The 15128-nt window shown below is 36.9% G+C and overlaps 1 protein-coding gene across 8 annotated transcripts in view; it reads right to left on the bottom strand.

Moving 5' to 3' along the window:
* The window catches only part of RBPJ (recombination signal binding protein for immunoglobulin kappa J region), a 218205-nt gene that overhangs the window by 63620 nt on the left and 139457 nt on the right, over positions 1-15128 (bottom strand). For 2 of the 8 annotated variants that reach the window (XM_057309828.1, XM_026514549.4), the window contains exon 2: positions 5022-5204. The exons of the other annotated variants lie outside the window; for them this stretch is intronic. In XM_057309828.1, the coding sequence (XP_057165811.1) occupies positions 5022-5038 (17 nt within the window). In that variant the 5' untranslated portion in view covers positions 5039-5204. The remainder of the gene's footprint in view (positions 1-5021; positions 5205-15128) is intronic. 8 annotated transcript variants of the gene reach the window in all.

Here is a 15128-nt window from a genome sequence, read left to right as displayed (position 1 = left end):
AGTTGTCCTTTCTGATCAGTATTTTCCAAAGTAGTACATTTCCAGTCATTATTTTTAAAGATCATATGCTGACATGATAGTTGTTAAAGCAATGCCTGAAGACCTGTGGGGGCAATGAAAGCTGCCATTATTGTATCTGCAGTGCACTCACTCTGATAGGTAAGAACCCCGCTACATCGCAGATAAGGGCTCCATAACGAAAACTGTACTCCTCATTTAAGTTACATTTTCCGGCTCACCTACATAATATTCTCCTCATAATTGCGTACCAGTTCAATGTTACAAAATAAGAGTGCCTGGGTAGCTCAGCTGGTTAAGCCTCCAACTCTTGATTTCAGCTCAGGTCATGGTCCTGGGGTGGTGAGATCGAGCCCCATGTCAGGCTCTGTGCTCAGTGCAGAGTCTGCTTACGATTCTCTCCCTCTCCTCCTGCTCACCCCCCGCCCCCGCTCCTGTGCACTCTCTCCTCCCCTAAACCTAAAATAAATAAATGTTTAAAAATTAAACCAACTTCATCGTGTTTTTGAAAAGGAAGACAGTCCCTGATTTTCATGACAATTACTGGTACAGCATATTCCACTTTTCAATTAGGTTCATGCTTGAGACGGGATTCTAAAGTATTCTTTTAATAAGAAATCCCAGATCCCAGGCACATGCAAAATAGCATTGTTTTTCAAAGTAATGAAATATAAATTAGCTTGAGAAAGTGCCCAATGCTAACAATGCTACCATTTATACAAAAGATTTTTAAAACTTTGTTATTTTCAGAATCAAAAACATCTTTTTAAAAATCTCTCGAAGCAGCTCATCTTCATTCTTAGAGTGTTTTTGACTTGTTTTTAGTAACCAAAAGTATACTGGAACCACATCTAATAATTAACATAGTAATTTATGATCTGCTCTTTCTTCTACTCCTAGGTATGTGGTTGGAGTGCCATCTGTGGCCACAGATCTCCATTCTAGGCCAACTAAACTAGAACGTAGTTTAGTTTTTTCCTAAATTACACTTTAGGAAGAAAAATCTACCCCAAAAAAAGAATACAAATTGTTCTCATTCTCCTGCATGATGATAACTAAAGTAAAGGGACACAGTTTTGAAGAACAAATACCACAAAGTGACAACATGATACCTTGCACTCACAACAGGACAAGCAGCATGAGGTAGGAAGTGATGAGGTTATAGTAACGGGACTATAAAATAATGATGAAAGGCAAGCAATGCTGTTGAAAAGGGGAGAAAGAACTGGAAAGCCTGGGAGAAGGCAAGGTCAGGTGGAGGTTTTGGGGAAACAAAGTAATAGAATCCATAGGCTCTTGTTTTCTACCTTCACCACTAGCAACATACACCTGTACGTTCCGGCGCAAAGACAAGCAATCATCAGGGTACTTAATCCATGGGTGCGGGGGGGGGGGGTGGTTATTACTTTATCTTCTATAATTTCAAAACATGATTTCTAAGTTTAGTATATCATACAAAATTCAGAGCAGGAACTATGTATGTTTGACTCAGATTCCAAGAACTTGCAGAGAAGATGAATTGTGCTTATCATCTTTTGGCATCCTATTCTGGCAAAGATTTCTTCCATTTTTCAACTCCCAAGTGTAGAAAACTAATATACAAATTCCATTGCTATGAAACAATTTACCAGAAATCTTCATTCTTTTATTGTTTTCTAGGGAGGAAGAAATTATATTTTAGACACAATCCTAAAACATACATATGCTGATACTGTCCTACTTTGAAGCTTTATTTATTTTAAAATATTCACCAGAAACTCTGTGATCATCTTCAATAAATCTGTAAAACAAATATCTGCCTGTTATGAGGACATTGTGGTAGGCACAGGCACTAATCCAAAAAACATAAAAGCTCTAACATTTAACTACCCAAAATATTGTCATATCTGATTTATGCTTAATCTTTTTGTGACATTAAACTTTTTATCTACCTTCTGAGTTAAAGAAGCACCTATTACATGAAAAAGTTTTAACATATAAGGACTGGGAAAATGAATTGGGTGGGTTTTAGTATATATTATCAGGTTTGGGGTTTTTTTTAATTGTATGAGGTCACTTTCATCAATGTAAAGTGGGAATAAATTCCTCAACTAGGAAATATTCTAAATTTCTTACCTATGAGCCTTTACAAATATTTACCAGGGCAAGCTGGGGCTCCAACAACACAACAAAAAACAAAAACAAGGTCTCACATCTAATCAATCATAACCAACCATCAGAGATAAGACTACTGAGCTGATAATCCTGCTTTAGACATCTGAAGTCTTCTCTGACTGAGGTCAGTTTAGCAACCTCAATTTATAAGACTGAGTTTAATACAGTTTCTCAACTGATCATTACCAGAACTTGGGTCTCTGCAATTCAGTACATATACATGCTCCGGAAATAAAAGTTTTACAAAACCATATTGTGGGATATAATCATGACATCTGCTATTCTGTTCTTTTCTGCTTTATTTAATTAAGGGGGGGGGGGAGGCAACAACTTATTAAATTGACTCCCGAATGGGCTGCCACTGGCAGTTTAAAGACATGGATCTATAGATGATAAACACCAGAATGTATGCCAAGGGGCAGTATACTAGATCACTCTACTTGATAAAACAGCCTTGATTAATTCCACTCAAAAGCAGTTATTATGTTCTCCTATTCTCCTCTACTCCTTAGATACTCTCCAGTAATAACCTTCACTTCAAACTAAAAGGATGGTAGGGTGATCCTTGAAGTTGATATAGAGCGTAGCATACCATTACAAGCCAAAACTAGAACCCATCCTGGTCACTTCTTAGCAAGGCAAGACAGAACCAATAGCACCTGTGAGGGACATCTGTGACTATGGTAGGCATACACTTAGTGGAACTGAAACAATCCAATCAACATACACATAAATAGGTATATATTTTGTTAATTTCTGCGTTTTAAAAACTTGAAAGAAAAGTATTTTTTAAAATTTTCTTTTCTACATTCAGTGCACTCTGGTATTTTATTTTATTTTCTATTCTAATATGTGTCTTAATGCTGGTCATAACCCACTAAATTGATTTCTTGACCCACTAATGAGTGGGTTGAAACCTGCAATTTGAAAAACATAGCTTTAGACACAGACAAATCAACCTAGCAGGATAAGAGGACCACAGATAAATTACGGGTCTCTAGTGGCCACCTTTCACTGATGAGAAAAAGCCCAAAGAACTGAAAACATCAATCAAATAGTGATTGTTTATTTAGCTCTAGGAAGGTCATATGAGAATGTGTAAGACTCAAGTTAAGAAAAAAAAATGTAATAGCACCCCCTACTCTCCCCACCCTGCCAAAAAAAACAACAGGTTCCTGATCTGGCATTTAATAATCATCACCACTGTTAGTCTAACACTGGCTTCCTACCCAGCACTGGGTGCATAATATATTGATATAGACAGATATTTATATAAAGATACATACATATATTTTATATACACACATATAAAATGTATTAACATAAATTATGTATGTCTATATTTATGTTATATTTCTAATACACAAATTTAAGCTTTTCTTCCAGATCATTTTTACAACCTGTCAAAATAATAAAATTAGGTGTTAGATCTGAAACACAGGTCAGTTGGTCCCCTAGTCTAAGCTCTTAACCACTTAGCTATAACCCCATAGGAGTTCTCAACCCTGGCTGCACATCAGGAATCCTCTGTGGAGTTAAAACAGATGCCCAAGTGCTACCCCCAAGAAGAGATTTTTTAAGTTGAAGTAGCAAATATTATAACCACATTTTGTAAGCAATGTATTGAATATCATCTCCAACCCATTATGTCAGAAAAGGTCTTTTTTGGAGAGTAGACACTATTGTGTGCCATCAGACATAAAATACCTAATTGAAGTGAACGACTGCCTTGGTTAATAAGCAGCCTACTTTACCTAGAACTTGATTAGATCGCTGTCATTAGAGACTGGAATTTAATATAAAGCTGTTTTGTCTTAGGTTTAATAACTAAATTCCATTTAGAATTTAACTGCTGACATATCAAAAGGATCTTAACATAAGATAGCCTAAGTGATAAAAATTACAGACTGCACTAGAGTATTTCTATTAATCTATCCATGATTTAAACCATTACCTTCCCACCATATTTTCCTTTGTTACCTAAAAGATAAAAAATTCTGAACCTAACATAACATTAATAAACTCTGCATTCTTCCTGCATTCATTTACTTCCACCATCGGTAAGAAAATATTTAGTAGCAAGCACCCAGTACAAAACTAGGAGGTTTCCAAGATTTCAAATAATTAAAAAGTGCTTCTGACTACATCAAATAAAATGTATGAACACAAAAACCTTAACAATTTTTGACAGTTAAGTGGGTAATATGAAACCCAGAATTACCACTATTAGCAACCACAAATAACGGGGACTACATACCACAAACACATAAATGATTAATTACATACATACAATTAGTGAAGCAACAACAATCACTGTTAATAAGGAGCCATGCATTTTCCTCTCAGGAAAAATTATTTGTAAAAGTCAAAAACAAGCATAAACTATAAATGGTCCACATAAGAATTATTTTATTTGGTCAAATTAAGGCTCCAACTAAAGCATTTATCTATTTCCTATTCAGGTCACGAAATGACCGCACTGCAAAGAAACTCGTCTATGATATAAACCACAGAGCTAATTACAGACCAATACATGAATAATACCTAAACTATTTAGTGAAAGAAATTACAGTCCATTACTATTAAAATCCAGAGAAAATACCTATCCCAGTGTCTTCTATAACCGTATCTCAAAAGGGGGGCAGGAGGAGGGAGGAAGAAATCACTCATCAAGCTTGTGATATGGGGGTTTTTTTTAACAAAAGAAAAAGTACTATTATCATAAATCCATAACCATATCTACAATCTAAATATCAAAATCTCTTAAAATATGTGATAATTAAATTTAGAATCATGAGCGTTCATTCTATCCATGACCTTGGGGTCACTGAGAGATTTCTAAAGCATACCTTTTAATCCACGCCATGGTACTTCAAGAACATGTTAAGGTAAGTCACAGCTTGGAACACTTCGATGCACCTCAAAACACCTCAGCCAGTGTATCTGTATCATTCTCCTTTCCTTTTGAGATCATAATGGTTCCGAAGAACTACAATGCTTCCATTTGAATGATAGTCTCATAATTTCAATAACTTAAAAACAAAAACAAAAAATAAGGACTTAAGTGTTGGTGTGTTAAGCCACTAGTGCACTGTTAACTGCTGCCTTGACTAAGAAAAACAAAGAGGCTGCTGCTGCTACTATGTCACCCTGTCATTTTTAATGTGAACCCTCAGATGAATGAGGAGTACATCTTAGTGGCTGGAGTGACAGCTTTTGCCTTATGGAGATCCATCAAAACCCCACAAATCTCTTTGCCCCAACAGATTCTTCAGTTCTTCTGAAGAAATGAAAATAACTTAAAAGACAGGTCTGAACACTTGGTAGGTGTCTCTGACTGACCAACTATTCCATTCTGTGCTGAATGAGAGCTGGAAATCACCCACACCCCGGCACAAACGGGATCTCATTAATAAACACAGCAGAGGGTCCTGCCCCACCTGATGTTAATATTACGGAATCATTTTAATTCCCTGGAAATCATTAAATTGAAATTCCACGGAGCTCCATTTTTAAAGCTTACCTCTATTAAGAGTATGCGCATATCAATGAACAATAGATGGCTAACTATCAAATTGTACTGGGGCTCTGTGACCGCCTTGGCAGGCTGTCTGTCCCCCTTTCCTCCTCACTCCAACCCATCTTTGTTATACAAGAACATTTAAAACATTTCAGTCTTAAAATGATAGGATAAGAAGTTTGTATGTCACATTTTAAATCTAAGAATTCACTCTACTTTTGCCTCAAGTTTGGCGCTCTATAATAGCTACCAGAAGGAATACTCATGCTATATTACCAATAGTAAAGCTAAATTATCAATATTGTATTGATATCAATTATCATATACATTTGTCATAAAGCAATTAAAATTACTTTAGGATGACTGATCAGGAAATTTTTAATATAAGCAAGCCATAAGAAGCCTTCCAAAGGGAAAAAAAAAAGTCACTGGGAGAAGTCTGGTATACTCTGGGCCTGTGGAAGAGCTTGTGTCAAGTTAACAGACAAGAAACGGAAAATGACAATTTCCCAGCTAAAGCTAAAAAGTAGTATGTCCTAAAGAGAAAGTGGAACTATTTCCTGTTTGAAAAAGTAGATTCAAATGATGAAAACCTTTCCATAGTACAATGTCAGAAAATTACGTATTTCTAAAATTTTGACTTACTGCAGGTTGTGGGGAATGCAGATTACAAAATGTAGGTCACCATTCAGAAAGTGATAATAGTGGCCGGATCGCATACAGGAAAGAACTCTACCACAATAGGCAGGAAGAAACTAATGAAAAACAATCCAGAGACCTGGTCCCGTGAAATCACTACAGCCACAGCCATCTTTCCAAACTGATTGTTTTACCTCTCAGTGCAACCTCCTGGCCCTTCCCACTTCAGCTTGAAGCCTCTCACGGATTACAACTACCTGGAAGGACACTAGCATTGCTTCCTACACTCTGCTCCTCCAAATTAATGCATCCTCCACCCAACTATCAGGTTCATGTTCTGAAGTACAGCTCCTCCCCTTTGCACATAAAAATTAATGTCAACTACTGGGAAATAAAGCAAGTTATAATAAATATGCTAGACAATAAAGAAAAAAGCCTAGATGTGAAGCACTCGCTCTTACATCATTTAATTTTCAGAACCTCATTTTATAGAAGAGAAAACGAACGCTCTAGTCAAGTGACTGATTCAAGAAAGCATGCAGTAAAAGAACTAGGACTTAAATTTAGATCTTCTACCCAAAACATCAGCACTTTTGTACTACAATGTTGTCATAGAATACCGTTGGCAAAAGGGGTGGTACTGAGGCTCACTTGCCATGAACTGTGCTGAGCACCTGATGTTATTTCATCCTGATCTACCATTCCTAAGACTGACAGGGTGCCTGCCCCCTTTTACAGCAAGGAGATCAAGGCTCAGAGAGATTTAAGTAATCTGCTATGCCAATCTATCTTCCAGAAGAAATCAAGTCCAACAGTTAACATTTGTTTTTCAACCTGGCTGATACGGCAATAATTTAATTTTACAAATGTGTCTCACTCAAAACCCAGTCAATGTATGTAAATGAATTTGTAAAAGAAGACTGTATACACATTTAGTAATTTAGTAAAGGCACTAAGAATTAGGATCACATATAATCACTAAAATCAGAAATTCCATTTGATTCCTACAAATGAAATCTAGTATTTTCGTGGAGTTATACACTTGAAGATCTTTTAAAGATGACTTGAAAATCACAGCAGTTATCAATATAAATTTTAGGTGACCAAACAAAAATAAGCATGAAAGGTGTTTTCCTTAAGAGGGTACACTGCCGGGGCGGCCTGGCTGGCTCAGTCGGCAGAGCCTGTGACTCTTGATCTCAGGGTCATGAGTTCAAGCCCCATGTTGGGTGTGGTGCCTACTCAAAAACAAACAAACAAAAAAGGTATACTGACACATTTTTCGAACTGGGCCCTATCCCATAAACTGCTACTGGTATTAGCCTCACGGGAAGAGAAATTTATTAGCTGACAGAGGTGAGGCCATTCAGTTGGGTTATCACTAATTAAAAATACAAACAAAATTAAACAGAACAACAAAAACAAAAAAAGCAGATGGACAGCTTCCTTCAGTGCTTTAAAACATTATTAAACTAAAACAGAAACAAAAAGCACTGAAAAAAATCCCCCAAATTAAGGACAGGAAACTCCTAAGCAACTTCAAATTTGAATAGAAACCATGCATGGAAACCATGCATCCACACTGCATGCCACCGTTTGTAACAAGTTAGATGACTCAAAGAAACCATTTTTTAAATTGCTGAAACAGTCTTGCAGAATTATTAAATTTAAGAGTCAAACTGTTACCATAAAAAACCTAAAGGGTCTTTTAAAAAAATATCTTCATCAGTAATAGCATTAACCCTTCCGTATAACTGATTTTAGTATCCCAAATAGTGGATTATAATAGGAATGCCCACCGGAAATTCTTATGCCCAAACACATACCTTTCAATTTCAAAATTAATGTGTATTAAAGACTATGCATCTGTCTACAAAACATCTCACTTCTTATAAAAGAGACAAATACATCTCCATGCAATTTGTTACAGCCTCCTTCACTATGCTAAGTCCGAGAGGGTAGCTGCTGTCTCTATCTTTCTAAACCTCTCATCTAATTCCCAAGGACCTGGAACACACTAGGCACCAATGATATGAGTACGTGAAAATGTTATACACCCCATTTTGGATACATGATTGACAACTAAAAGAAGAAGGTTCATGATATGCTCTAAAACACAGTAGGCACACAAATATCCGAGTGAATGAAAGAAAATATTTAGGGATGGTTTATACATGCTACAATGACAATATTAAGAACAACAGATTTTGAAAGAAGACAGTTTAACATGGAACACCATTTTCGGCTATTGAATTTTGCTTTGTAACTACTGAATATTTAACATATAGTGCTTTTGAAGGTAGATCAGCACTACTGCTAAAGCATAAACTTTAGAAAATTGGAAACAGATTCCAGTAACTTGAAATTTTTATGCTTTTATAAACAGCCTCACAGAGTAATCTGAAATGACAATAACGAATGCATTCAATATTACTTACTAAGAACGGACTGGGAATGTCTTTCTGACAACACAAGAATAGTTAAATTATGGTATAACCATACAATGGAAATTATAGTCAACAATACTGAAATTTGAAACATGGTAATATGTTAATTATATATGGTTACTTAACCATATGTTGTGTTTTCCCACATTAGGTATAGCTGTATGTATTTACGTATTTTAACAAACATAGAAGATTATAAATACATTTATAAGTATCTAAGTTCCACAAGATCAAGAACCATTTCAGACGTATCTCCAGCACTTATCACAGTGCCTTGAGAGAGGTGTCTCACATAGGTGACTATTTAAAGCTTGGTAGTTAGAAAAAAGGGCTCTGAAGAGGACTGCCTAGTTTTGAACTGAATCCAAGATTCACAACTTAGCAGCTATGCAATTTCAGGCAAGTTAATAATCACTAGGCACCTTAGCTTCTCCTTTTGAAAAATTGGGATAAAAATGACTTTCTTGTAATGGAAGAAAACAATGAGCTAATACATGTAAAGGCTTTAGATAAGTATCTGGCACAGACTGGTGCCCCAATGAATGGGAGATGAGGTGAGAAAGAGAAGCAGTGGGTTCTCAAATACCTGAGTAAATGAATGAACAGACTGTCTTTAAAATACAGACAGAAATGCTAAAAGTATATACAAATATTAAGGAGTTTTTCAAACTTTGCTTACCATAATCAAAAGTAGATTTTTTTTTAAAGATTTTATTTATTTATTCGACAGAGATAGAGACAGCCAGTAAGAGAGGGAACACCAGCAGGGGGAGTGGGAGAGGAAGAAGCAGGCTCATAGCGGAGGAGCCTGATGTGGGCTCGATCCCATAATGCCGGGATCACGCCCTGAGCCGAAGGCAGACGCCTAACCGCTGTGCCACCCAGGCGCCCCCAAAAGTAGATTTTTATGTAACAACCTGATACACATTCCAGTAGATATAACTATACACTATTCTGTTGTAAATTTATTTTTTTTAAGATTTTATTTATTTATTTATTTGTCAGAGAGAGAGAGAGCGCGCGCACAAGCAGGGGGAGCAGCAGGCAGAGGAAAAAGCAGGCTCCCTGTTGAGCAAGGAGTCTGATGTGGAACTCAATCCCAGGACAATGTGATTATGATTCCAGCCGAAGGCAGATGCTAAGCCAACTGAGCCACCCAGGCATCCCTGTCATAAATTTATTTAGAGGCTGGTTGTAACCCACTAAATTGATTTCATGACAACTAGCAGGTCACCTTCTAAACCATGGACTCTTAAGTTTTCCTTTATTTTTGTCCTTCATGTTTCTAAACACGGAGCAAGAATATTTACCCATTAAATCAAGAATCTAAGGTCAGAAAACACTCCAAAAAAAGTCTTTGTTTTGTCACATATTTCTGTTTTATTCTTTCTAAATCCTACTCTTTACTCTTAAACCACCAGAAATTTCAACAGAAAAAATTTGAGAGACTGTTAAAAGGTGATATAGAAATTTGCCAGCTTTAACATATACCTAGGCAGACTTACTTCTGAAAAAAATTAAGTTTGGGCAAGAGAAGAACACAAAATTAACAAAGGTATGAAAGAATACAGGTTGCTGGGTTTGGTATTTAGCTGGAGAACTGCATTCCCACAGGGTCTTTTCCTGGTCTCAGAAGCTGGTCTCTTCCTACCCAAAGACAACGTATGTTCTAGCCACACTGGAACTTACAAAGTTCTCAGAACACACCATGGTGTTTCAGGTCTCCGGACCTTTGCACATGCTATTTCACCTCACCCTCCCACACACCTAAACTGCAGGAGCAGTGTGTGAAATAGACTTTAACATCACATGATAATAGAAGAATAAAGGAGCGAAAAAATGAAACAAGTGAGACCAGAAGCGAAAAACCTTTTAAATACTTTCAGTGCCTACAATGTAAGACATGTGAGCCAAGTGGGTATTTTTACATAAATTCTCATAGATTTATTATCTATAAAAAATGTTTAACAAGAAAAATATTGAAAACTGAATTGATGAAACAAAGTCTTTTAAATTAGATAACATAATTTACATGATGTGTTCTATGGACACTTGAATTTTAAATAAGTTTTGTCAAACAAATACTTGGAAAATGACAGAAAATTAACCACCACTATCAAAAGTATGCAAATCATATACTCCAGGAATTTCAACTCTAGGTTTTGGCAATGCTAAAAAGGATTATAAATCTAAAGCTAAACCTGACTTTGAGTAACTTTCAAAGAAACTTCCTAAGAATAATAAACTATTCTGATTCCCATCCAGATAGTAAAACCGTAATTCCTTTTCCAATTAGGGACAAGGGGACATCAGAACATATAACTAAGAGGCTAAACTCAGGATCAACATGGCTCAATAACTAAGATACTTGTGATCCAGCAATTCTGAAAGACGGAATATTCAGCTAATTTTACTTTTGAGGAACTCCCAACTAGGAAAACACTTTTCTTAAAATGTATATCCTAATCGTCAGTAACACTGATAAAAACTGCTATCAAGGCTCTCATGCTGCTGCTACTCTTAAAGTAGCAAACACCCAGGGTTCAACCATGATACGCCTCCGTATTTTTGCTAGAATTCTAGATCGCACAGTATACACAGGTATAATTTAACCATAAAAACACACACGCATGCATATACACATACAACTACTCTTTTTCAAACAGACTGGTGTTCGCAAGTTGTTACCTGTCCGCGAGACCACAGGTAGGAGGGTGGGGAAAGTTGAGAGGGACATGAAAAACCAGTAGTTCAAAAGCACTGAGTACTACTACTCAGCCATCAAAGAAAATGAAATCTTGCCATTTTGCACCGAAGAGGATGGAACTAGAGGGTATTATGCTAAGTGAAATAAGTCAGTCAGAGAAAGACAATTATCATATGATCTCACAGATACGTGGAATTTAAGACACAGAGGATCATAGGGGAAGAGAGGAAAAAATAAGATGAAACCCGAGAGGGAGACAAACCATGAGAGACTCTTACCCATAGGAAACAAACTGAGGGTTGCTGGAGGGGAGGAAGGTGGGGGGATGGGGTAACTGGGTGATGGACACTAATGAGGACACTTGATGTAATGAGCACTGGGTATTATATAAGACTGATGAATCACTGACCTCTGCCTCTGAACCCAATAATACATTATATGTTAATTAACTGAACTTTAAAAAACAAACGGAAAAAAAGTGCTAAGTAAAGGAAGGAAAAGCAGTAGTAGTAAAGTAAATCAGCTCATAAACCCTACTACTCATTTATTCAAAACAAGCAAATTGACAGAAGCTGCTTTTCAGTCCGGAACTAAGAACTGCTAAAAAGACTAAATCAAGTTTACCTCTAATTTCTTTGTACTTTTTATGTATATACATATTTATAAAAGTGTTTATGGGTGAACTGGGTTTCTATTGTTTCTCCTTCAGCTTAGTTGCTTACCACTCTTTTTGTTTAAAATAAAATGTAAAGTTTGATGACTTAAAAGAGTGTATCATCATGAGTGATACAAGTATGTGCTGATCAAGCTCTGGACTTGGAGTCAGGAATCATAGGTTAGAAACTTACTGAACATGTAACCTACCAATCACAGTCTCTCTGTGGCTAACACCAGTGCAAAACTGCAGTAATAATGCTTATAAGTGAAAGCATCTAAAACACTGTCCACCTGAGGATGCATAAACATTTACTGACTTTGGAAACACAACTTGGTAATCGGTTACAATGTCTGCGAACGCCGCAATTCTAGAATCAAAATAAAACACTTTCCTAGGAATGTTTTAATATTCAAAAAGCACTTATGATTTAAGTTTGCTTTAAAAAAATTTCACACTTAATGTTTATTCCAATTATGTGGGCGATGATCCAGTCTGTGGCTCTAATTCACGCTTTCAAGCATTCTCTCCTTTCTCGACAAATTCATTAACTTCACAAATATTTGAACAACTACAATGTGGAAGCCCTTTTTTAAGTACTAAGGACACTACAGTGCACAAATCAGACCAAAATCCTTCGCAGAGTTAACAGAGTAATTAAGAATTTCATATGGTGGTAAACGCTATGAAGGTAAGGACAAGAAAGACAGGAGAGGATGCAATTTTAAACAAGCCCCCACTAAGGTAATATTTGAGCCAAGATCTGAAAGAGGTGATGAAAGGAGGATTCCATGCGAAGGAAATAAACACTGGTCCAAGGATCCTGAAGCAGGAGACAAGCATGGCTAGCGGAACACAGAGGCTATAGGAGGATACTAAATGAGACGTTATGTGAGTGTATGTGAGTGTGGGTGGGGGTGTGCACGCACATGTTCTTGGGGACACCACCGATCACAAAGGCCTTCAGCTTTTTATTCTAAATTTTGAGTTGATGAAGATCAACATCTGAGCCAAGAAAGCTCAGCAGGAGTCTGGCTGGTGAGCAGAGAAAGATGGTAAGGCAGAAGGGAAGCAGCAGCAGAGACCAATTAGGCGGCCACTGTGCCTATGGAGGTAGAGAGGATGGAGCCTTACACCAGACTGAAAGCAGTGGACACGTCACATGTGATTAAAAACTATGGGCATATTTTAAAGACAAAGTGACATCTGCTCACACACTCGATGGTGGAGTTGGAGCGGAAAAAAGGAAGAGGCAATGGTGACTCCAAGGTTTCTTCTCATCTCAGCAACCCAAAGGATGGAATTACTTACGGAGATGGGGAAGACCTCCGATTTAAGGAGGGAGGTTTCAGTAGTTTGGTTTGGACATAATAAACTGGATAGGCTCAGATATTCTAACAGAGTTTATTCCAGTTTATCAGAGCTTTCTGCCAAGGCTAGCGAGATGTGATCAGCCAAGTTAGTCTATTTAGTTCTCTCCTGCAGTTGGATATTTTTAAAAAAACCAAACCAAAACAAAACAAAACAAAAAAACAACTGAGGAGGTAGAAGTTTTATTTATTAAACGAGTGTTCTGATAATCTTAGTATTTTAATTACGCATCCCCTGTGCCATCTGCACTTGTCAGTATTAAATAAAACATAATATTGTGGTAAGAATACTTAAGAAAATCTCTAATTACAGAGACTAAGAGAGAAAGTCCATATTCAAACACTGTAGAGGTAAAACAAGGCCATTTCAGGAAAGAACAGCAAATTATTATCTAATGCTCTCCAGCCACTACAACGCTTCTCAGTCTCAAACCCATAGATTAGAAATAATAAATTTAACAGACAACATTCACGGACTGCTTTCCACATGCTAGGCATCTCGCTTAAATTACCAACTACCTTCTATTAGCTTACTTTTTACAAAGAGGCTGAAAGTAATAAATTAAGCTAAAGAGCTATCCCATACTTTAGCCATCCTAGAAAGAACTAGTTTAAGTCTCCAGAGACTCCTTTTAATCTGTTGTTTTAATTTTCCATTTCCATCTTCATCTATATTTTGTATTCTCTGCATGCTTTTCAATTTCCCAGTGCCAAATGTTATCAAAGTTTGATGTGCAGCAATATGTGTGGGTATATGTTTTGATAAGAAAGGAACATCAAGGGGCGCCTGGGTGGCTCAGCTGTTAAGCATCTGCCATCGGCTCAGGTCATGATCCCAGGGTCCTGGGACTGAGCCCCACATCGGGCTCCCTGCTTTGCGGGAAGCCTGCTTCTCCCTCTCACACTCCCCTTGCTTGTGTTCCCTCTCTCACTGTCTCTCTCTGTCAAATAAATAAATAAAATCTTAAAAAAAAAAATAAAAAAGAAAGGAACATCAAGGAAAAGCATGTATTAGTGAGTTCCGAAACAACACATTTTCCTGAAATGGAACTGTGCTGAAATGTATTAAAAGGAGTCACAATTCAGAAGACGGGCCCGCAATTACAACTCTGGTAGTGAGTAATGGACTGCAGAGAACAAGGAAAGGGAGTATGTGTTTTCTAGAGAGTAATGAATAAAAAGAAAGGAACCTCCCTCGTACACTTATTCTCACCTCTGTTCTCATTGTAACTTCAGTTAGAAAATTATTATGACAAAGAATCAATATTTTGGAGACAGTTTCATTATTAACAGGTAACACCTTCTTGAGGCAACTCATTCAACCCTATTTTATAAAACTTGTATCACTTAGGTTAGTTCATCAGGTGCAGGGCTGTTTTATTTCATCCACCTGATAATTCGAAATTCTTTCAAAAACTGATTCCTCAGTCAACCAGACTAGTACATCTATTATAACACCTTCTTTCCGTTTTGGGCACTTCAAAATGTGCAAAATTGTGTACATATTGCTTAAGTCTCACAATATTCCAATCATTATATTAAAAACCCCAGGTCTTCTCCTGTTTATGCTACACCTTTGACCATTATGGTGTCTACCCACATAGGATAAGCATTTTAG

Source organism: Ursus arctos, unplaced genomic scaffold, assembly GCF_023065955.2.
Source record: "Ursus arctos isolate Adak ecotype North America unplaced genomic scaffold, UrsArc2.0 scaffold_9, whole genome shotgun sequence".
Classification (NCBI taxonomy): domain Eukaryota; kingdom Metazoa; phylum Chordata; class Mammalia; order Carnivora; family Ursidae; genus Ursus; species Ursus arctos.
Note: the sequence above shows the minus strand (reverse complement) of the source record. Positions and strands in the feature narration are given on the sequence as shown.